The 25,533-nt window shown below is 38.6% G+C and overlaps 1 protein-coding gene across 21 annotated transcripts in view; it reads left to right on the top strand.

Moving 5' to 3' along the window:
- The window catches only part of LOC105474624 (ryanodine receptor 2), a 786,480-nt gene that overhangs the window by 462,516 nt on the left and 298,431 nt on the right, over positions 1-25,533 (top strand). For all 21 annotated transcript variants that reach the window (XM_071073921.1, XM_071073859.1, XM_071073912.1 and 18 more), the window contains 2 exons: positions 2,116-2,219; positions 21,958-22,041. In XM_071073921.1, coding sequence (XP_070930022.1) covers positions 2,116-2,219; positions 21,958-22,041 — 188 coding nt within the window. The remainder of the gene's footprint in view (positions 1-2,115; positions 2,220-21,957; positions 22,042-25,533) is intronic.

The following is a 25,533-nucleotide window of genomic DNA, read 5'->3' as shown; positions in this document are numbered from 1 at the left end:
CCCTTTAACATTCATTGTATGTCTATTTGCCTGGTGTGTTTAGTCCTGGGGACTCAGTTTTGAAAAGACCTTGACTTTTAAGGTACTGTGTTTGCCTTCTAGGCGCTTCCTGTTTAGTTGAATGATAGGTAGGCAAACAATTATAGAGTAAAGAAGTAATATTTAGCTCTTCCCAGGGAAATCAGGGAAGGCTTCCTTCCAGGAGGAGGTACATGTTTGATCCAAGGCTGAGGGATGTGTGCAAGATAGCTGGCAATCAGAAAGCATGACCGTGTAGTAGGCAGAGGACCTGGCATGTGTAAAAGCGAGGAGGCAGAAGAGACAGGACATTTGCCATGACCTTTCAGTGGTGCAGTGTTACAAGAGGACACCTCTGCTGTGGTGCGGAGAAGAGGTGGGAAGCCAGGCCATGTACGCAGGAAGTGTGTCACAAAAGGCTTTGGGAAGAAGATGATTTTATTCTGTAGGGGGCTAAACAGCATTGAGAAATGCTTAGCAGGAAGGTGACAGAATTCTGTCTGCTTTCAAAAGAAGCTCTGCTGTGAATGTGGAGAAGCAGAGAGCCTGGGGGCAGGAGGAGGGCAGGGAGAGGGCACAGGCACCCCAGGTGAGAGGCGACTCAGAGCCCCGCAGCGGGGATAAAGAGCCGTGGTTACAGGAGGTGTTTCAGTGTTCGTGTATGGGGTGTCGCAGGAGAAGGAAGGGAATCTGCGCAGATTTCTCATTTTGTTTAGACGCTTGAGAAGATGATGGTGTTAGTTATTCTCTGGTGTAGAGAGTACAGACAAAGTGGAGATGACCTAAATGGGGAGATTGTCTCCGGGTTCAGACACATTCATTTTATAAATGTTCATTTTGTGTTTCATTTGTAGGATTAGAGATTTAGAGTTTAGAGTTACATTACATAACTCAATTTCATTTTCAGAGTTCTGTAATTAAATAAGTATACCTAATATATGATTCTATATAAGTCTTGTTCATTTGTAATGATGACCAGAAGGAAAGGAATAAATACATCATTTCTAACTTGGTGACTGCTGAAGACTTGAAAAAAACTCACTCATGTTTGTGTACTTCTTGTGTGGCATTTATAGGACCTGGTAATGATGCTCATGAAGTAATTTGTTCCTTGACAGCATATGGGTTGCCATCTAGGTGCTGCCATAGCATTAATGCTGTTGCAATTTAGGTCTTTGAGAAGATAACAAACCTAATTACTAATGCAAGGAGAGAGAACATCTTTCTCATTAATTCATTCCTAAAACCTTGCATTTAGTTTAATGTGATAGCTAATATACAGTTTCAAGGAGCAATATAAAAACCACCTGCATATGATGCTACTGAATTTTGTGAAGGTAGTAGGGTAATTTGTGAGATCGAGAGTAACGTGCAGGGGGTAAAATGAACAGCCAGAGCCACCTCAAAGTGTTTATGTCAGTCAGTCCTGTCGTTAATTGATGTCTGTAATCAGTTTGGTTCTATACAGGAAAATTACTACGAATTAAAACAAAGTCGTTACCACACCCTTCTTACACAGGATTTATTTCAATTTATAAAACATGTGTCAAGTACCCAGGACATACCAGGAATGTTTAAGGTGTTTGGGACACATCAAAGAACAAAAGAGACCAAAATCTTTGCATTTTTGATCTTCTAATTCAGGGAGACACACAATAGCCCCATAACTCAATAAATCCAATCTGTTAGAAGGTATATGGACAAAAAAGAAAAAAAAAAAAAAAAGAGTAGGGTGGACAGGCAGACTGTCCTAATTAGGCAATTGGGTGGGGTAAACCTCGCTGAGAAAGTAAGATATAAGCAAATGCTACAAGGAGCTGAGTGAGTGAGCCTATGGGAATCTGGGGTAGGAGTCTGCATGGTGGGGGCTCATGGAAGCTCTGCCAAACAGAAGAGAAGGAACGAAGATAATTCCAGCTTCTACCAGTGACCTCAGATATTCACTGCATCTGAGAGGTTGTGGGGGCAGCTTTGAGGGGTTGATGATCTGGGTGTTCCTTCTTGCCTTCCGCCTCCACTTTCCACTACACAGTTGAATTCCATTGCTAGTGCATGGCATTGGAGACTATTATATGTCAATTTCCTGTCCTGTTTCAGGTTAGAGATGACAACAAGAGACAGCACCCATGCCTGGTGGAGTTCTCCAAGCTGCCTGAACAGGAGCGCAATTACAACTTACAAATGTCACTTGAGACCCTGAAGTGAGTTTCTTAACTTTTTCTATTTTCCAATCTGTGTTTCCAAAAAACACAAAAACCAAAACACAAAAACAGGTATCGATGTTATATGTTAATTCAGCTGTGAAGTGATTTTTAATTGCAGCTAGAACTTTTGATAATGCATAAGTGGATTGGATCAGTATTTGTTGAGAATAAGACTTTGACCCTGTTCATTTATGTCCTTTTTTTCTACATCAGTATTTCGCAAAGGGTGTCCTACAGATATTTATGGGAATTATGGATGATGAGGATTTTGTGATCTGTTGCGGGAAGTCAGGGACCCTGAATGGAGGGACCGGCTGAAGCTGTGACAGAAGAACATAAATTGTGAAGATTTCATGGATATTTATTAGTTCCCCAAATTAATACTTTTATAATTTCTTACGCCTGTCTTTACTGTAATCTCTGAACATAAATTGTGAAGATTTCATGGACACTTATCACTTCCCCAGTCAATACCCTTGTGATTTCGTAAGCCTGTCTTTACTTTAATCTCTTAATCCTATCATCTTCTTCGTAAGCTGGGGAGGATAAATGTCGCCTCAGAACCCTGTGATGATTGTGTCAACTGCACAAATTGTTTGTAGAGCATGTGTGTTTGAACAATATGAAATCTGGGCATCTTGGAAAAAGAAAACAGGATAACAGCAATGTTTGGGGAACACCAGAGATAAGACTTCTGGCTGCGGGTGAGCCGGACAGAACAGAGCCATATTTCTCCTCTTTCAAAAGCAGATAGGAGAAATATCGCTGAATTCTTTTTCTCAGCAAGGAACATCCCTGAGAAAGAGAATGCACCCTGAGGGTGGGTTTATAGACGGCCCCCTCAAGGCATGCCATCTTTTGTGGTTGAAGCCGAAGGGACGAAATAAGCCCCGGTCTCCTGTAGCGCTTCCAGGCTTATTAGGATGAGGAAAATTCCCGCCTAATACATTTTAGTCAGACAGATTGTCTGCTCTCAAACCCTGTTTCCTGATAAGATGTTATCAATGACAATGCGTGCCTGAAACTTCATTAGCAATTTTAATTTCGCCCCATCCAGTGGTCCTGTGATCTCACCCTGCCTCCATTTGCTTTGTGATATTTTATTACCTTGTGAAGTCTGTGATCTCTGTGACCCACACCCTATTCGTGCACTCCCTCCCCTTTTGAAAATTGCTAATAAAAACTTGCTGGTTTTAGGGCTCGGAGAACATCATGGATCCTGCTGACATGTGATGTCTGCCCTGGACACCAAGCTTTAAATTTCTCTTGTGCTCTTTCCCTTTATTTCTCAAACCAGCCAAGACACTTAGGAAATAGAACAGAACTCATGTAACTATCGGGAGTGGATTCTCCCAATAGTGATCTGATACAATACAGGTCCACAAAATGCGGACTGTGGACCAGGGACTGGGCCAGTCACAAATTGTTACTGATTTGTGACTAAATAAGATATTAAGAGTAAGTATTTATAAACTTCTATACCAATTTAGGGAAGCAGTTTTACATATATTGAATCTAATAATTTAAGAAATGTGAGGTCATAGCCCATATGTCTTCATTTTGAGAATTCAATTTTCTCTAACAGTTTTATTGCATGATATCAGAAAATGAAACCCGAATATTAAAAAATAAATTAGTTCTTCACCATAAGTAATTTGGGAAGCACTGATTTAATATATTTAAAACATGCTAAATTCAAAGAGTTAAATAATTTCAAAATTTTTGCTGATGGACTTTTCAGAACTTTGGGGTGAAGTCTGTTTATGGTATTTACTAAACTTATTTGACCATAGCAGCCTCTTTTCAGAGCATACCTTTGAGAACTATTTATCTGAGCAACATATCTTTGGTTTTGTTTTAGTTTTTTAAGGAGCCAAAGTCAGCTGGGCACAGTGGCTCATGCCGGTAATCCCAGCCCTTTGGGAGGCCAAGACCAGTAGATGGCTTGAGCCCAGGAGTTTGAGACCATCCTGGGCTACATAGTGAGACCCCCTGTCAACAAAAAATATAAAACTTATCTGGGCATAATGGCACACACCTGTAGTCTCAGCTACTCGGAGGCTGAGGTGGGAGGATGGATTAAGCCTGGGAGATTGAGGCTCCAGTGAGCTGTGATCACACCACTACACTCCAACCTGGATGACAGAGCAGGACCCTGTCTCAAAAATACTAGTAATAAAAATAAATTTAAAAGGAGCCAGAGTCTTACTATGTTGCCCAGGCTGGTGAGCAATGGCAATTCATAGGCTTGACCATGGCACACTGCAGCCTACAACTCCTGAGTTCAAGTGATTCTCTGGCCTCAGTCTGGGTATCTAGGGCTAAAGGAGCTTGCCACTGCATCCAGCCTGAGCACGTGTTTTGAGAAAAGCTACTGTAGAGTATTTTATATCACCCTGTAAAGGCAAATTTGCTTTTTAGTGATTGTTGCCAATTTACCTCTTGATTTTGCCACTTAACTTTGCGGATGGAATAATGGGACTGCAGTGGAATAAAGGAAGAAATGTAATTTCAAATTTTGATATAGAAAAGTAAAGAGAATGTTTTTGCAAAGCTGGTAACTTTACTCTTGTCCTCTTTCCATCCCTGATGCCCTGTAGAACTGGATTTGTTCAAATAGATGACTTATCCTAATATGTTTTTATATTATGTACAAAACTATACTTTAGTCCTTTTTGCTTGCTTCAGTTTTGTTAAGAGTCATAAGGAGTTATTTACACTGGAATTATTTTAACAGGGACCCAGAACACAAAACTTAAACTTCATTTCAAATTCTAGAATTTGGGCTCAGTTATGTAGTCGTGAGCTCTGCCTAACAGTGTTTGGCTTAATGATGGACTGCATATAGGATGGTGGCCGTGAGATTACAATGGAGCTGACAAATTCCTATCATGACATCATGGCAGTCCTAACATCCTAGTGCAATGCATTGCTTTTTCTATATTTAGATACCCAAATACTTACCATTGTGTTACAGTTGTCTACAGTATTTGGTGAAGTAACATGTACAAGTTTGTAATCTAGCTGCAATAGGCTCTATCGTATAACTTAGGTGTGTAGTAGGCTCTATGATCTAGGTTTGTACAAGTATACTCTATAATATTCACATAATGCTGAAATCGCCTAAAGACCCATTTCTCAGAGTGTATCCCCATTGTGAAGTGATGTATAACTCTATATCCTCCAGGATGCAGATTGTCTTGTAAATAAACATATTAGGCATAGATTGAGCTTAGGTTCTACTAGGAACTTAAAAGAAGAAGTGATAAATACACATCAAGTAAACTGAGAACCAGAGGTTAAAAATTACAAGGTTTGCTTGTAATAAAGAATACAGCCCTGTGTCCTGAGTACTTGGATTCAGCATCTCTGATCTTCCTTTGCGCTCTTGACATGAGGCTTGTATATTTAGCTTAGTAATTCATGGCAGCTCATTATTTCTTCATCTTTTACAACAGAATGTTTTATTGAAAGGTCATGGTCTAACATAATTTAAATTTGCAGTGCGTTCCCTATCATTTTAGCAATTGACACCTGAGCCAGCTATTGCAGAGAGTAAATTATGGACTGTAGAAATCTCTGTATTTGCATTTAGCATGTTGTGCCTTTGACTATTACATGTAATCCAGTGTCATGCCTACCAGCTGCTGGTGGCTGGTTTGGTTAATCTTCAGACTGCCCATACTGTGGTTTTATTCTCTCTGATGAATGTAAATCACCCTCTTCACAAGCAAATGCTTAACATTTCTTTGTTGATTTTCTTACAGCTAGTTTATATGGTTTTATGATGGACTGATTTTTATTTATTTATTTACAAATCGAATTAGGGGAAAACACCTATACTTCTCTAAGATTCGTACCATGCCCAATTCCAGGGGTTTAGAGAAAGTACAGTACTGTCTTCCTATATTTCCTGTATTCACTTATTTAATTGGCAGTCCCCAGAGCAGGGTAGGTAAGAACACAGACTCTGGAGTTGGGTTGTCTGGACTTAAGGCCTTATTCCACCAAAGAAATGTTGCTGAAGTCACTCAACTCCTCTGAACCCTAGGTTTTCTTCTCCTTAGTAAAATGAGGATCATAATGTATTTTCTTCATGGATTTATTATAGGGACTAATAGGCTATTGATAAAGCCTTTAGCAACATATGTCTGACAGAGGAAGCATAGTGTAGGTTTTTTTGTTTGTTTGTTTAATAAATATATCGTGGGAGGGTGAACAGCTTCATTTGTTTAAATCTTTAGAAGTTCCAAATAACAAATAAGCAGAAATTATTCCAGAATATCCCTTATTTCGGGTTGAGGAGTGATTTAATGAAATATGAATTTTGGGTGCTGTTTCTGTGATTTTTTAACATAAATTGTTGATAGTGACAACTTACTTTAGACTTTCATCATCATCATCTGTGTATCGTATAGTACTGCAAAATTGGGACACTCTCAGAACAGCACAGCTTGGTGGATCATGCCTGCCAGACACCCCTCAAATGTGATCAGTGTTACCAAAGGTTCAATTTCTGGTTTAGTTTTTATTATTTTCCAAATTCCAGATCTAAATTTCTGAATAAACAGTTCACATTTTAGAAATAATTGGTATAAGGATTTTTAATCAACATATAATACACATTCATAGAATTTATTTCTTTGGAAGTTAGCAAAAATATGGTGACACTACAATGATATTTTTTCCCCTAGCCAAATATTTTTCCTGAAAATTATTTTTAGATGATGTAGTGTGCTTGTGCACGTATGTGGCAAAGGGTGGGACGAATAGTAGGGACCCAGGACACGGGGATGGGGAGGAAAGCAGTATGGAAGGGAGACAAATAACTGATAAGGGGAGAGGTGGAATTTTTGTCCAAGACAGCAAGTTAGTTTCTCATACCTCTTTTCCTCTTCCTCCTCCCGCTCCCTCCCCTCCCTTCCTCACCCACCTCTTCCTTTCCCCTCCCCTCCTTTTTTTCCCTTCCTTCCTTCCTTCCTTCCTTCCTTCCTTCCTTCCTTCCTTCCTTCCTTCCTTCCTTCCTTCCTTCCTTCCTTCCTTCCTTCCTTCCCCTCCTCCTCCTTCTCTTCCTTCCTCCTCCTCCTCCTTCTTCCTCCTTCTCTTCCTTCCTCCTCCTCCTCCTTCTTCCTCCTCCTCCTCCTCCTTCTTCCTCCTCCTCCTCCTTCCTCCTCCTCCTTCTGCCTCCTCCTCCTTCTGCCTCTCCCTCTCCCTCTCCTCCTTCTCCCTCTTCTCCTCCTCCCTCTTCTTCTCCTCCCTCTTCCCTTTCTCCCTCTTCTCCTCCCCCTCTTCTCTTTCTCCCTCTTCTCCTTCTTCTCCTTCTCCCTATTCTCCTTCCCCTTCTTCCTCTTCTTCTCCTCCTTCCTCTTCTCCTTCCCCTACTTCCTCTTCTCCTCCTCCTGCCTCTTCTCCTCCTCCCTTTTCTCATCTTTCTCCTCCTCCTTCTCCTCCCTCCTCTTCTCCTCCCTCTTCTCCTTCCTGTTCTTCTTTTCCTTCTTCTCTTCCCTCTTCTCCTCTCTTCTCCTCCTTCCTCTTCTCCTCCTCCTGCCTCTTCTCCTCCTCCCTCTTCTCATCTTTCTCCTCCTCCTTCTCCTCCCTCCTCTTCTCCTCCCTCTTCTCCTCCCTCTTCTCCTCCTCTTCCCTCTTTTCCTCTCTTCTCTTCCTTCCTCTTCCCTCTTCTCCTTCTCCTTTCTCTTCTCCTTCTTGCTCTTCTCCTTCTCACTTTTCTTCTTCTCCTCTCTCTTCTCCTTTTTCCTCCTCTTCTTCTCCTTATCTTTCTCCTTCTCCTTTTTCTGTCTCTTCCTCCTCCTCCTCCTCCTCTTTCTTCTTTTTGGTTTCTTGCTGGCAACAATCTTCCCTACTTACTTACTTATTTATTTGAAGGAGTCTCGCTCTGTTGCCTAAGCTGGAGTGCAGTTGTGTGATCTCAGCTCACTGCAACCTCTGTCTCCCAGGTTCAAGCGATTCTCCTGCCTCATCCTCCCAAGTAGCTGGGATTACAGGTGCCCGCCACCACCTCTGGTTATTTTTTCTTTTGTATTTTTTTTAGTAGAGATGGGGTTTTGCCATGTTGGCCAGGCTGGTCTCAAACCCCTGACCTCAGGTGATCCACCCGCCTCGGCCTCCCAGAGTGCTGGGATTACAGGTGTGAACCACTGCGCCCAGCCAATCTTCCCAAGTTCTAAATGTGAATCTTTATGTTCAGTCCTGGGCCATTTCTTCTCTTATGTCCCCTGTATTTGCATTTGGGAGTCCATTGAGACTTTCAACATGCGTAGCTCTTCATCCTGCTACACAGGCAAGGAACCTGGGAATCACCTTTGACTCTTCCCTTTGTTTCATTCCTACTTCTAACCCAAAATCAGGTCCTCCCAAGTATACATCACTCTTCCCCCATCCTCCCTTTCCACAGCAGTCACTCTGGTCCAAGCCACCATCATCTGTCACCCAGACTACCATTGCCATCTCCTACCTGGTCCTCCTGCTTGCCTTCTTTATTCTAAACACAGCAACCTGAGTTCATACATACACATGCATTCATTCGTATGTTGCTTAAAACTGCTCAGTGGCTTCCCATGGAACTTGAATGGAGTCTGATGTCTTCACAAGTGTGTGCGGGACCCAGACACTTTGACACCTCCTGTTTGTCATCATGCCTTGCACCAATCTTTGACTTTGCCTTGTTCCTTATGTTCCAGCCCTCATGGTCTCTTCCTGGTAATGAGTTAAACTTTTTCCTGCCTCACCTATTCTGTTCCCTTTGCCTGGAAAATTCATTTCATCCTTAAAGGAGCTCCTTGCTACTCATCCCTCAGGTCTTCATCTAAATATCACTTCCCTGATAAGAATTTCCTCACCACTTCCTTCACTTCCTTTATAACACCTGATAGTGTTTTTATAACTCTCACCACAATTTGTAATACCACTTTCTGAGGTTATTTAATACTTGTCTTCCCTTCTAGACCAGTGGTATCCAATTTTTTGACTTCCCTGGGCCACATTGGAAGAAGAATTATGTTGGGCCACACGCAAAATACACTAACACTAATGATAGCTGATGAACTAAAACAAAAATCACAAAAACATCTCATAATGTTTTAGGAAAGTTTATGAATTTCTGTTGGGCCACATTCAAAGCCATCCTGGGCTGTGGACTGGAAAAGCTTGTTCTAGAGTGTAAGCTCCATGAAGTCAGGAACTATAATTAAAAACAAACAAACAAAAAAACTTTATTTTTTAGAGCAGTTTTAGGATCTCAGCAAAGTTAAAGGGAAGATACAGAGACTTTTCATATGCCCCCTGTTTCCACAGGCAGCTGCCCTTAACAGAATGGTACATTTATAACAATTGATGAACCTACATTGACACATTGTTATCACCTGAAGTCCATAGCATGATTTTTTTTTAAAATTCACAATCATGTGCCTCGTCCTAAAAAGGTATCCAGCACATAACATTCTCAGATGCCAACTTGCTTAGATATTGCAAATGTACCTCAAACTTTGTGACTTTTTTATACTTTCAAATCTCAGGCTTCTTTCAGTTTCCTTCCCTTGTTGTGTTAAGTGTCCCCCAGAACACAACTCGGATATCTGGGAGTCATCCTGGACATATCCCTTCCCTTCACCCATGGCTTTCTATTGATCTTTTAATCCATTGACTTCTTTATTTTCTTCCATTACTAATGTTACTATCACCACATCATCAACTCCAACATGATTGCCACCCTATACTAACCTAGTCTAAGCTACCATTATTTCTCATGTGAAATTATAATATCCTTCCAACAGATCCAATTGAAATACACCCTAGATGCTCTCTTTTCTATCCTTTTTTTTTTTTTTGCCTTTTTAAACATTGTACAAATTTACAGGCTACATGTGCAATTTTGTTACATGCATAAAGTAACAAAAGTCAGGACTTTGAGGGTATCCATCACCCAGTTAATGTATATTGCGCCCATTAAGTAATTTCTCATCATCTACTCCCTTCCAATCCCCTCACTCTTCCAAGTCTCCATTCACTGTCATTCCACTCTATGTTCATGTGTACAGATTTTTTTTTAACATCCACTTATGAATGAGAACGTGGGTATTTGTCTTTCTGGGTCTAGCTTATTTCAGTTAAAATAATGACCCCAATTCTAATCATGTTGCTACGAAATACATGATTTCATTCTTCTTTACTGCTGAATAATAGTCCATTACGTATTTATGCCACATTTTCTTTATCCATTCATCCATTGATGTACACTTAGGTTCCTTCCGTTTCTTTACTGATGTGAATAGTGCGGCAATAAACATACAAGTGCAGGTGTCTTTTTGATATATCGATTTCTTTTCCTTTGGGTAGATATCCAATAGTAGGATAGCTGGATCAAATGGTAGTTTTATTTTTAGCTCCTTGATAAGTTTCTGTACTATTTTTTCATAGAGGCTGTACTAATTTACATTCCCACCAACAGTGCATAAGAGTTCCCTTTTCTCTGCATCCTCGCTATGTCTGTTTTTTGTTTGTTGTTTGCATTTTTAATAATAGCCATTCTGACTGGTGTAGGACGATATCTCATCTTGGTTTTAGTTTGCGTTTCTCTGATGATTAGTGATGTTCAACATTTTCTCATATACCTGTTAGCCATTTATATGTCTTCATTTGAAAAATGTCTATTCATGTCCTTTGCCCACTTTTTAATGAGACTATTTGATGCTTTTCTTGTTGTTGAATTGTTTGTTTCTTACATATTCTGGATGAATGAGTAGTTTGATGTCAGATGAATTGTTTGCAAATTTTTTCTTGCATTCTGCAGGTTGTGTCTTCACTCTGTTGATTCTTTCTCTCACTGTGCAGAAGCTTATTAGTTTAAATAGGTCTTGTTTGTCTATTTTTGTTATTGTTACCTGGGTTTTTGAGTTCTTAGTCATAAATTATTTGCCTAGACCAATGTTCAGAAGAGTTTTCCCTAGATTTTCTTCTAGTATTTTTATAATTTTGAGTCTTTTGTTTAAGTCTTAACTCATCTTGAGTTCATTTTTGTACGTGGTGAGAGATAGGGGACCAGTTTTACTCTTCTGCATGTGGCCATCCAGTTTTCCCAGCAACATTTATTGAAGAGTGTATCCTTTCTCCAATGTGTGCTCTTGTTGGCTTTGTGAACGCCAACAAATATGGCTGTAAATATGTAGCTTTATTTCTGGGTTCTCTATTCTGTTCCATTGATCTATTTGTCTGTTTTTATACCAGTACCATGCTGTGTTGGTTACTATAGGCTTATAATAAAATTTTAAGTCGGGTAATATGATGCCTCCTTTTTGTCCCCCTCAGAATTTCTTTGGCTATTTGGGCTCTTTTTTGTTCCATTTGAATTTTAGGATTGTTTTTCCCTAATTCTGTGAAAAATGACATTGGTATTTTGATATGAGCTGCATTGAATTTATGGATTGCTTTGGGCAGTATCGTCATTTTAACACTAATTCTTCAGATTCTTGATCATGGGCTGTTTTTCTGTTTGTTTGCATCACCTATAATTTCTTTCATCATTGTTTTGTAGTTTCTCTTGTACAGATCTTTCGCCTCCTTGGTTAAATATATTTTAATTAGGTATTTTAGGTATTTCAATTAAGTATTTTAATTTTTATGTGGATATTGTAAATAGGATTGCCTCCTTGATTTGTTTCTTAGTTAGATTGTTACTGGTCTATAGATATGTTGCCAATTTTTGTACATTGAGTTTACATACTGCAACTTTACTGAATTCATGTATCAAATAAGAGTTTTTTGTGGCGTCCTTAGGTTTTTCTTGACATAAGATCAAATTGTCAGCAAACAAGGATAATTAGACTTCAGTTTTTCCAGTTTAGATGCCGTTTATTTCTTTCCACTGCCTGACTGCCCTGGCTAGGTCTTCCAGCACTGTAATGAATAGTAGTGGTGAGAGAAAATATCCTTGTTTTGTTCCAGTTCTTAGAGGAAAAGTTTTTAACTTTCCCCATTCAGCATAATGTTACCCGTGGGACTGTCGTATATGGCCTTTGGTGTTTTGCGGTATGTTCCTTCTATCCCTTGTTTATTGAGAGTTCTTATTATGAAATGATGCTGAATTTTATCAAATGCTTTTTCTGCGTCTGTTGAGATGCTCATATGGTATTTGTTGTTGGTTCTGTTTATGCGACATACCACATTTATTGATTTACAGATGTTGAACCATGCTTGTGTTCCTGATACAAAACCCACTTAATTCCTAAAAACACACAGCCTCCCTCCCAAGACTGAACCAGGAAGAAATTGAAAACCTGAACAGAGCAATAACGAGTAGCAAGATTGAATCAGTGGCCAGGTGCGGTGGCTCACGCCTGTAATCCTGGCACTTTGGGAGGCCGAGGTGGGTGGATCACTTGAGGTCAGAAGTTCCAGACCAGCCTGGCCAACATGGTGAAACCCCGACTTTATTAAAAATACAAAAATTAGCCGGGTATGGTGGTGCACACCAGTAATCCCAGCTGCTTGGGAGGCTGAGGCAGGAGAATTGCTTTAACCTGAGAGACAGAGGTTGTGATGAGCTGGGATTGTACCACTGCACTCTAGCCTAGGCAACAGAGTGAGACTCTCCCCAAAAAAGAAGAATAAAAAAGATTGAGTCAGTAATGAAAAGTGTCCCAGCAATTAAAAGCCCAGGATCAGATGGATTTACAGATGAATTGTACCTAACATACATAGAACTAATACTAATCCTCCTGAAACTGTTTCAACAAAATCAAGGAGGAGGAAATTCTCCCTAACTGCTCTATGAAGCCAGTATCACCCAAAACCAGACAAGCATACAACAAAAAAGAAAACTATAGACCAATATCCCTGAATAACATAGACACAGCAATCCTCAACAAAAATACTAGCAAACAGAATGCAATAGCACCTCTATCTATTCTGTACTTTGTAGCCATTGTGTTCTTTTCAAACATTTAGGTGACCATGTCAATCTTTCTATTTAAAATCCCTTAATGGGGCTGGGCACGGTGGGTCAGGTGAGCCTGTAATCTCAGCACTTTGGGAGGCCGAGGCAGGTGGATCATCTGAGGTCAGGAGTTCAAGACCAGCCTAGCTAACATGGTGAAGCCCTGTCTCTACTAAAATTACAAAAATTAGCCATGCATTGTGGCAAGTGCCTGTAATTCCAGCTGCTTGGGAGGCTGAGGCAGGATAATTGCTTGAACCCAGGAGGCAGAGGTTGCAGTGAGCCGAGATCATGGCACTGCACTCCACCCTGGGTGACAGAGCGAGACTCCATCTAAAAAAAAATAAAAATAAAAATAAAAATAAAAAAATAAAAAAAATCCCTTAATGGCTTTTAAGTTGAATATGGTGCTTTAATTTGCCAAAGTATCCCAAAATATGTGGCCTCCCCTCTCACCAGCCTCATTATTAGTGAGGCTGCCCTTTTTCTCTTGCTTGCAGTCACACTGACCTTTTTGTTGCTTGCCTGTCTGCGCATTCCCTTCCACCACAAGATCTTCCACACGTCCTCTTCTTGGAATGCTCCTTTCTGTGCCTGGCTCTCATCCTTTGGATCAGGGCTGTCCAATCTTCTGGCTTCCCTGGGCCATAGCAGATGAAGAATTGTCTGGGGCCACACATAAAATACACTGTAATACTAACAATAGCTGATGAGCTAAATTTTAAAAATCACACAAAAAAGTCTCATAATATTTTAAGAAAGTTTATGAATTTGTATTGGGCCCATTCAAAGAACTGTCCTAGGCCACATGTAGCCCGCAGGCCGTGGTTTGGACAAGCCTGCCAGATCTAAGGTCAGGTTCACTTCTTTTGAACATGTCTGAGTTCCTTGACTCAACAATTTTACTTCTATAGGTACTCATCCTTTCTGTACTCCCAGTATAGAAGCCTTCCCTGTTTGTGGGAATTACATGGTTGCCTCTGTACTCCACCAGACCATATGTTTCATGAGAGCAGGCATCTCACTTGGTGTTCGTTACCATCTTTCAAATTTTATATAGAGCTCAGTAAATATTCATCAAATGAATGGATTAATAAATAAATGATAAAGCTCAATCAGTAGCTGAGTTTTTACCTACCAAATGCTTATCTAGGGTGCCTCACATTTGCTTTCTAACAGTCTGTTTACTTTTCTGCAGCTATGTAGTTTAAGTACTAAAGTGCTACATTACCGATCCCTGCTGCTTAATCTAGTAGTAAATATTTGCTGAATGCATGTAAGGCCAAGAACCCACTCCCAACTAATCCTTTCTTGCTTCCCTTATTTTGTGCTTTTCTAGCCTTTCTATCAGCTTTGCAGTTCCAACCTGTAGTGTGCTCTTTCTCTCACCACCCTTTAGCAGACTTAAAAAAAAAAGAGTTAAACAATGTTAAATCATCAAATAAAGTGGTTAAATAAAGATGATACAGAAACCAAACACTTTTCATTCAAACAAAGAACTTGATATGGTTGTGGTGTTAATAAATATATTTTAAATATAATCCATTGCTCCGATTTTAAAACCTCCTCCGATTAGGCACTGAGTACTTAGATATAATATCCAAAACATGATCTATTGAAGAAAACAGTCCATCCATTGGAGTTAATTAAAAGTAAAATGTTCTGTACTTCAAAAGAAGTCATTAAGAAAATGAAGAGACAGGCCACCAGCTGGGAGAGAACGTCTGTGAATCATGCACAATTCTATTAATAGGATTTGTAGTAACTTATACCAATCCTAACAAAGGACTTGTATCCAGAATATATATAGACATCTTATAACTCAATAATAAGAATACACAAAACCTGATTTAAAAATTGGCAAAACAGCTGGGCGTGGTGACTCACACCTATAATCCCAGCGCTTTGGGAGGCCGAGTTGGGTGGATCACTTGAGGTCTGCAGTTCGAAACCAGCCTGGCCAACGTGGTGAAACTCCATCTCTACTAAAAATACAAAAAAGTAGCCTCACGTGGTGGCAGGCGCCTGTAATCCCAGCTGCTCGGGAGGCTGAGGCAGGAGAATTGCTTGAACCTGGGAGAAAGAGGTTGCCGTGAGCCGAGATCGCCACTGCACTCCTGCCTGGGTGGCAGAGCAAGACTCCGTCTCAAAAAAAAAAAAAAAAAAAAAAAAAAAAGGCAAATATTGGCAAAATACTTTACCAAAGAAGATACACAGATGGCTAGTAAAGTGCAATCAAGGATGTTACCCATTATCAGTCAGAAAAATACAAATTAAAACCATAATAAGATACTACCTCACACACAATAAAATGGCTATAATTTTTAGACAGACATACCAAGTGTTGGTGAAGCTATAGGAAAACTGAAACCCACATGTATTACTGCTGGTAATGTAAAATGGTGCCACCACTTTGGAAAATAGTTGGAAAGTTTCTTAAAAAGTTAAACATAAACTTACCATAGCCTAGCAATTGTACTCCTATACGTCTACCCAAGAGAAATAAAAGCTTATGTCCCTGCAAAGATTTACACATAAATGTTCACAAAAGCATTCTTCATAAGAGCCAAGAACTGGAAACTGTGCAAATGTTCATCAACTAAGGAACAGATAAAATGTGATCCAGTATTACAATGGCATATTATTCAGCAATAAAAGGAAACAAGCTACTGCCACATACTCCAACATGGATCAACCTGAAAAACTTTATGCCAAGTGGAAGGAGCCAAACACAGAAGGCTCCGTATTGTATAATTCTATTCCATGAAATGCCCAAAACAGGCAAATTGATAGAGACATAATGTAGCTTAGGGGCTGTCTGGAGGTGAGAGTGAGAAATGACTGCAGCACGCATGGGGCACCTCATGGTCTGGTGGAAATGGTGCAAAGCTAGATTGTGCTGCTAGTCATGCAGCTCTATAAATTTAATAAAAATGAAAATAATCAGCCTCTAAAAAGTGCATTTTCTACCTGATGACTTCTAACTTTGCTATTCTGCAGAATAACCTTCAGCAGCTCCTAGTCCATTCACATAAGTGTGATTCCCTCGGCACACACACACATATATATATACACACAGATATATACAGAGAGAAATTCCTTAAAGAATTGGCAGGCTGCTGGCAAAATTCTCTTTTGCTCAGGGAAGGTCAGTGTCTTTTTTTCTGTTGAGACCAGTCCCTTCTGGAAGGTAGTCTGATTTACTTAAAGTGCAGCATATTTTTTTAAAAATATTTTTTTGTATTTAATTTTAAAATCAGAGGGTACATGTGCATATTTGTTATATAGGTATATTACTGTGTACACAGTTACATTGGTATTTGCCTATGTATATTGTTACGTAGGTATAATGGTGGGGATTTGGCTTCTAATCAACCCATTACCCAAATAGTGAACGTTGTACTTGACAGGTAATTTTTCAATACTCTCTCCCCTCCTGCTCTCTGCTTTGAATTCCTTACTGTCTATTATTTCCATCTTTATATCTCTGTGTATCCACTTTGCTTGGCCCCCACTTATAAATGAGAGTAATTTTCTGTTTATATGATTTAATTTTCTATTAAATCATGAGGATAATGGCCTCCAACTTTATCCATGTTGCTGCAAGAAGGACATGATTTCATTCATTGTCATGGCTGCATAGTCTTCCATGGTGTATATGTACCATATTTTCTTTTTGTAGTCAACAGCTGACAGATACTTAAGCTTAGTCCGTGACTTTGCTATTATAAATAGTGCTGCGATGAACATGTGAGTACAGTTGTTTTGTTGTTGTTGTTTTTTGGGTTTTTTTTTTTTTTTTTTGAGACAGAGTCTTGCTCTGTCGCCCAGCTTGGAGTGCAGTGGTATGATCTCAGCTCACTGCAAACTCACCTCCCAGGTTCAAGCAATTCTCCTGCCACAGCCTCCTGAGTAGCTGGGATTACAGGTGCCCAGCACCATGCCCAGCTAATTTTTGTAGTTTTACCAGAAACGGGGTTTTACCATGTTGGCCAAGCTAGTCTCAATGCCTGACCTGATAATGATGTCTTGGAGAGGCGTGGTGGCTCACACCTGTAATCCCAGTACTGTGGGAGGCCAAGGCGGGTGAATCACCTGAGGTCAGGAGTTCGAGACCAGCCTGGCCAACATGGTGAAACCCAATCTCTACTAAAAATACAAAAATTAGCTGGGCATGGCGGTGGGCACCTGCAATCCCAGCTACTTGAGAGGCTGGAGCAGGAGAATCGCTTGAACCTGGGAGGTGGAGGTTGCAGTGAGCCGAGATCACATCATTGCACTCCAGCTTGGGTGACAAGAGCAAAATTCTTCTCTAAATAAATAAATAAATAAAATCAAATAAAAAATAGAATGATTTCTTTTCCTTTGGGTAGGTACCCAGTAGTGGGATCGCTGGGCTGAATGGTATCTCTATTTTTAGTTTTTGGAGAAATATTCATGCTGTTTCCCATAGGAGTTGAACTAATTTATGTTCCTACTAACGGTGTATCTCTTATTTTTTGACTTTTTTTTTTTTTTTTTTTTTTGAGATGGAGTCTCGCTCTGTCGCCCAGGCTGGAGTGCAGTGGCCGGATCTCAGCTCACTGCAAGCTTCGCCTCCCGGGTTCACGCCATTCTCCTGCCTCAGCCTCCCGAGTAGCTGGGAGTACAGGCGCCCGCCACCTCGCCCGGCTAGTTTTTTGTATTTTTTAGTAGAGACGGGGTTTCACCGTGTTAGCCAGGATGGTCTCGATCTGCTGACCTCGTGATCCGCCCGTCTCGGCCTCCCAAAGTGCTGGGATTACAGGCTTGAGCCACCGCGCCCGGCCTATTTTTTGACTTTTTAATGATAACCATTCTGACTGGTGTGCGATGGTATCTCATTGTTGTTTTAGTTTGCATTTTTCTGATGCTTAGTCATTCAGAGCATTTTTTAATATGTTTATTGGCTGCTTGTATTTCTTCTTTTGAGAAATGTCTGTTTATGTCCTTTGTCTTGTTTTTTTTTGGTTTTTGTTTTTTTTTTGAGACAAGAGTCTCACTCTGTAGCCCAGGCTGGAGTGCAGTGGTGTGATCATAGCTCATTGCAGCCTTGATTTCCCAGACTCAGGCAAAATTTCTGCCTCAGCCTTTAGAGTAGCTGGGGCCACAGATGTGTGCCACCATGCCTGGTTAAAATTTGAATTATGTGTCAAGACGGAGTCTCTCTATGTTACCCAGACTGACCTTGAGCTCCTGGGCTCAAGCAATCCTCCTGCCTTGGCCTCCCAAAGTACTGGAATTATAGACGTGAACTACCATGCTTGACCCTTTGGCCAGTTTTTAATACAGTTGTTTGTTTTTTCTTGTTGAGTTGTTTAAGTTCTGTGTGGATTCTGGATGTTAGTCCTTTGTTGGGAGCATAATTTGCAGATATTTTCTCCTATTCTGTAGGTTGTCTATTTACTCTGTATATTATTTTGGTGTGCAGATGCTTTTTAGTTTAATTAAGTCCCATTTGTCTATTTTTGTTTTTGATGCATTTGCTTTTGGGATCTTCATTATAAACTCTGTCTAGGCCAATGTCCAGAAGAATTTTTTCTGGGTTTTCTTCTAGGTCTTACATTTACATCTTTAATCCATCTTGAGTTAATTTTTGTACATGGTGAGAGAGGTGCAATTTCATTCTTCCACATATGGCTAGCCATTTTTTTCAGCACCATTTATTGAAGGTTGTCCTTTCTCCAGTGTTTATTTTTGTTAACTGTGTCAAAGATCAGTTGGTTGTAGGTATGTGGCTTTATTTTTGGGTTCTGTATTCCTTTCCATTGATCTATGTGTCTAATTTTGTACCATTACCATGCTGTGATAGTTACTATATCCTTATATATTAGTCAGGCAATGTGTTGCCTCTGGATTTGTTCTTTTTGCTTAGGATTGCTTTGGCTATTCAGGCTCTTTTTTGGCTCCGTGTGAACTTAAAGTGTACCAGCTTAAATATTAATCTCATCCAAAAAAGCCTTCACAGAAACATCTGGAATAATGTTTGACTAACTATTTTGGCACGATGCCCCAGCCAAGTTGATACATAAAATTAGCCATCACACATAATGAGAAATATTTATGAAGCATATAGTACACCTCAAACTTACCCCAGGATTTCTTTTTACCCTTAACCTATAGTACACGGTCAGATCTTAGTACTCCAGTCAACTCTTCTCTGCCCCCCGCCACACAGGCCCACGATCTCCTGCTTCTGTAGGTTGTCTGTCTCGTTCACCTACCTGAAGTATTTGCCTCCTCATCTCTTTATCCGTTATTCCCACATATCATCATCTTGGAAATTTTTAATGATCTTTCTTGGAATATCTTAAAGATACTTCTGAAAATGTAACTTTTTAAAACTTGGAATCCTACTTGGTTTTATTGTAATTCTTCACTCATCGTCTTTTCTCCTATCAGACTGTAAACAGTGTCAAGACAAACATGTAGAGTAGTACTCCTGAAAATATCAAATGGAAAACTTAGGAAATAAGCCATGTCTAAGCTTTAGATTGCATGCCATTTTGAGCAGTGTGATGAAGTCTCACGCCCTGCTGCCTTGTCCTGCCCAGGATGCAGATCATCCCTTTGTCCCCCTGGCCCATGCTGTGTAGGCTGCCTACCTGTTAGTCACTTAGCAACAGTCTTGGTTATCAGATTGATTGTCACGACACTGTAGAGCTTTTGTTCAAGTAACCCTTATTTTACTTAATAATGACCCCAAAGCACAAAGTTAAAGATGCTGGCAATTTGAATATGTCAAAGAGAAGCCATAAAGTGCTTCTTTTAAGTGAAAAGATGAATATTCTCAATAATATTTATAATTAATAATTAATAAGGGAAGAAAAATACTGTATACTGAAGTTGCTAAGATCTACAAAAACAATTCTTGTGTCTGTGAAATTGTGAGCAGTATATTGTTATAATCGTTCTATTTTCTATTAGCTACTGTTTTGAATCCCTTACTATGTCTAATTTATATGTTAAGTTTTAGTATGTATCATAGTATGTATGGATAGGAAAAAGTATAGGGTTTGGTACTGTCTGTGGTTTCAGGCATCCACTGGGGGTCCTGGAACATATCAGCCATGGATAAGGGAGGACTACTGTACTACAGGTCACCTTAGATATGGTGGTAACTTAGTAAATATTTATGGACTTATATATTTATGCACATATGATCTATATAATAGTTCACTGTCCATGTGAGTTGAATTCATACTTTTCTAGGTAGTTTGCATTGGGGAGGAGACTATGAGGCTGAATTAATTAGTTATGAGAAGATTATAGTATTGATGGCATAAAACACTGTCTCTCAGAAACCCTTAAGGATGATATTAACTAATTACATTTTCTATGGCTCAGGCCGACTTTTGATGTCAGTATACCATGTTACTTTGTCTCTCAGTCTGGACTTACATTAAATGCATTCCTGGCATGTCATACTGAGGTATTAATTTGCAGTGATAATAACTGTCTTATAACCCAAAATATTCCATTTTTACAGATCAGCTTTGGAAGACACATTATAATCAGAAGATTTCTTGGTGGGCATGTGCTCAAAGGTTTAATTGCCTGAGTTTATGATAAATCCTAATATTATGATCAGTCTCAAGTTCCCTTAGAGCTGGGTTGGACATCCCTCTTTGATACTTTTATAGCCTTATGATTATCTCATTGCACTGAAGATACTATCATAATTGCTTTTTGTCTGTAGCATAGGGCCTGGCACTTGATAGCACTCAGTAGGTATTTATTGAATGAATAAATATAGGAATGGAGGGTGCTGGTAAAAACTTTCCTGTCCTCTGGATAGTGTTTGAATAAGTGTAATCTATATTTGTTCCTGTGAGTTTGTTTTTTATTCTATTGCTGATCAATCCCATTTCAACGTGCACATTATTTATTTAGCTTATTTTATACCTTCAATCAGCTCTTCGTCTACCCACAGTTTTGCAGTTTAACACTAGAAAGATAATTTCATGGGGTTATTTTAATTTTTTCATATATAACAACATTTAACTGATACTTGTGTGTATATAGATGGATAGATATCCATATGTATAAGCTTATACATATCATCTGTCTAAATGGTTAAGCTTATACATATAGATACCTGTCTATATGGAAATACATATATATAATGTATATATATGTATATATGCATAACCATCAACCTATCCACACATTATTATAATATTATAGAGATAAGTATTATGGGTTGTAGATAATTCCCACATTCTTACTGGAACTGGCCAGACCTTAGAAATTCTGTAATTCCAAAATATTATGCCATTATTTCTTACTCTATTGAGGCAGGAGAAACCACTCAGTGCCATGGGTACTAAAGACAAATGGTCTCAAAATGTCTCCTGTGTATACCCATTTCTATAAAAGGTAAAACAATAATACACACACACACACACACACACACACACACACACACACACACACCACGTATATCTGCTTTAGTATGTACATAGACTCCGCAGCAGGATATCGAAGAATTGGTAACAATTGATGCCTTCAGAGGAAGGAAACAGAACTAGAAGAGGCTGGAGGAAGACTTACTTTTCAGTGTATTCCTTTTTGTGCCGTTTCAGTTTGCAGTGTCTTATCCCTTACTCAGAAATGAATAATTAGCAAATCAATAAATGTTCCTTCTGCCTTAAAAACAAGACTTCTGCTGCGCTTTCAAGCTTGCATCTCATTGCTACTGCTGTCGCGTTGGGTTATTCTGGACATAGAGAAGAAATGATCACACTTATCTCTGGTTTTGTTTTCCAGGACTTTGTTGGCATTAGGATGTCATGTGGGTATATCAGATGAACATGCTGAAGACAAGGTGAAAAAAATGAAGCTACCCAAGAAGTAAGTTGAATGACTAGGCAATATTAAATAATCTATGTAGAGATTTAGTGCAACCAAATAACTCTTGATGGACACACAGATGCCTTGCTTTTACTGAAGCTTTAAACTTCAGATTCAAGGCTGGGTCCCGTGGTTCACACCTTAACCCCAGCACTTTGGGAGGCCAAAGCAAACGAATCACCTGAGGTCAGGAGTTCAAGACCAGCGTGGCCAACATGGTAAAACCCTGTCTCCATTAAAAATACAGAAATTAGCTGGGCGTGGTAGCACTTGCCTATAATCCCAGCTACTCAGGAGGCTGAGGCAGGAGAATCACTTGAACTTGGGAGGCAGAGGCTGCAGTGAGTTGAGATCATGCCACTGCACTCCAGCCTGGGCAACAAAGTGAGACTTCATCTCAGAAAAAAAAAATCGGATTCAAAATTTAAACTAACTGAATTACCTTAGGGGTTACATTAAGCATCTGGTGAAGCAATAGTTTCTATCACATTGCTGAGTGATGAAACAAAGCTCAGATTATATTTGGGAGTGTGTTATAAAAACTGTGTTATTTTCCCAGTGTGTATTTGTATGTTAACAGAGGTATCGATATTTCTAAATGATTACATATAGCTTTCTACTTTCTGCCCAGAAATCTTTATAATTTTATTTACTTTTACAATACACATATATTCAAGGATTAATTATGAAGTCAGAATTATTATCCACATTTTAAGATGAGAAAATTGAGGTAGATAGATGCTGTAGTACTGGTTTGGCCTGCTGTTCTATGACCTGTATCTATGATCCTGGTTAAGACCTCACCTTTCTCATCTGCCAATGGGCATTAGTAATACCTACTTAACAGGGAAGTTTTAGGTATTAAATAAATATTCAATAAATGATAGCTGTTTCATATTACTTTCTTATTTATTTACACTTAAGTATTGAAGCTACTTTTCTGATGTGCAGGACTTATAAATAGCAAGCCTGTAGATGTATTAAATAGTAACATCAAGATATAATCAAAGTAGCCACCCGTAATCTCTATCAGTCACCTCAGTTCTCATGTTACCCCAGAAAAACATAAAATCCAAGTAGAAATTGTGTTTTTGCTGTGCAAATGCAGATTTAAGCAAGTCTTCTAGTTCAACAGTCTATGAACATTTTTACTCAGGTGCTCCATAAATGAGTTTATAAAAACTGTATTGTTACCTTGCGCATTTTTAGGTTCTAAAATTTTTCTTTGAAAATTTAAATAGTTCCAAAAGATGTGATTTTATGGTACATTTTGCATATTTACATTTCAAAATGACACTTTTTCATCAACTTTGAGTGTATCTTATGAGCACAGACGAGTGTTCAGATATCTGCCATCATCTGTTTAAAAATGACATAAAAATGTTGATAATGGAGAATTTTACATGATTTCATTTTCCTTTTTGAACTGTATTTTCAAATTATTTCTCCTACTGTATAGCATGCTAATCAATATTTTATCCTTGACAGTCTTTGAGTACTCTGTCCTACATTATAACTAAGATATGTATCTATATTGAATTTTTAATTGTTTTAATTTTCTGTGATCATAGTCATTAAGTTAAATTTTCCTCCTGAGTTATCATTATATTATTTTAGTACACAGGTGCTCAAAACAACATAAATTATTTTCAATAAAAATTCATAAAAAATAGGATTTTATTGGAAATAGCTCATAGTAAGATGGATTTAGCTATTTATCCAATTATATTATGTATTCACATAGAAATAATATTTATTGATAGAGTCAAGTTGGCAGAGTGGTTGCAGTCTTCGTTCACATAAATAATTTTTGTTATTAAAAAGATCATTGGGCTAAGTGAACCAAAAACCATAATTGTTTATTATGAAAAATCATATGTAATGATTTTTTCAGGGTGACAGCTGAATTATGCCCTTGTTCAGTTTCTTGAAAGCCAAAAATTGGAATCTACCTAACTTGAAAAAGAGTTCATTATCCTCTCATTTTCATTATCCTCATGCTTTCCAAACCACTCTCAAGTTTTTTGGAAAGTATCCAAAAAAGGCATTATTAAGGCTGAAACAGAACAAAACCAAAAACCAAAAACAACAACCTAGTAATTATACCTGTTACTCTTTTACTTAGAAGGATAAGAAAGTAGAAATGTTAATTTCACATTATCTTTGACAGCATATTACATTTAATCAATTGTTTGTATCAAATGCTGTGTGCGAGTGTGCCTGCATGTGTGTGTATGCAGGGGTACAATTCAACTTATTTCATGTATAGAATCTAACTGTTATAAAATCTGATTGATAAAAGCAGTTTTCACTGTCAAAACAATCAGCTAAAACAGAGTTATCTTTTGTCAAAAGCATCTGGTTGTCTTTTTCTGTTGAAACAAATGGGTTCATGCATGTCCCCATGACAATCGTTTCAATTCTAATTTCTAACTTTAAGATAGATAGATGATAGATTGATAGCTAGATGATAGAAAGATAGATAGATGGATGGGGCACAGGGTTTAAAAATAAGTCTGTCTCATTGAGGAACTAATGTCCTCTGCCTTGAGTATTTATTAATGCATATTCCTTGTGTTACTTTCACAATGCAACACAGCAATTATTTGAGAGTCTGCGAAGGTATGGAAAAACTGAGACCCTTAAAAGAAAGCTGTACTTGGACATGCTGAGAGTTTATGTACTATTTCTCAATTTGCCATGAGATAGCATTTTATTCTTTCTCTATTGACAAAAACCTTCATAATAGCAGGTATACATATATATGGAGATCAGCACAAGCCTAAAATGTTGGGGTTTTTTATAACCATTTTGCAAGCAATTTGGCATCATTGTGTAAAATTAAACATTTGCACATCTTGCTACCCAGCAGTTCCACTCCTAGAGATATACCCTAGAGACAGTTTGCATCAACAAACAGGAAAACTGTCATTCATAGCAACATTATTTGGAATAGCAAAAGGATAAGGGGGGAGTTATAGGAGGTGGAAGGAATATTCTTCAATAAGAAAATGAGTCAAGTTGGCTATGATCTAATAATAAAATCAAGGAATTATAAATGACAACGTAGATGGACCTAAAAAACAATAAGGGTGTAAAAAACATATTCTACTAGGTGATGCAATGTAACACCATCTTTGAGGCTCAAAAGCAAGTAGAACTAAAAAATAAAAACTAAATACCTATTTTGGAGATACATACTTGATAAGGACTGACTTTTTAAAATCAATGAAATTCTAATTCTAGATAGTAATTATCTTTGGTATATAATCTAGGCAGGGATGTAAGATGGGGAGGAGCACACAGATGTAATGTTGTTAGTTAAGGTTCTAATTGTTAACTTGGTGATGGATTAATGAAGTTCATTTTATTATAATGCTTTGAAGCATATACTTTCATAGTTATTTTATAATGATTTTTTTAAATTAAAATTTTATGACAGATATAAATTCAGATATACCATTACTCATAACAAATGTAAATGGATTAAAT

Source organism: Macaca nemestrina, chromosome 1 (assembly GCF_043159975.1).
Source record: "Macaca nemestrina isolate mMacNem1 chromosome 1, mMacNem.hap1, whole genome shotgun sequence".
Classification (NCBI taxonomy): domain Eukaryota; kingdom Metazoa; phylum Chordata; class Mammalia; order Primates; family Cercopithecidae; genus Macaca; species Macaca nemestrina.
The sequence above is the reverse complement of the archived record's forward strand: the minus strand, read 5'-3'. Positions and strand labels throughout refer to the sequence as shown.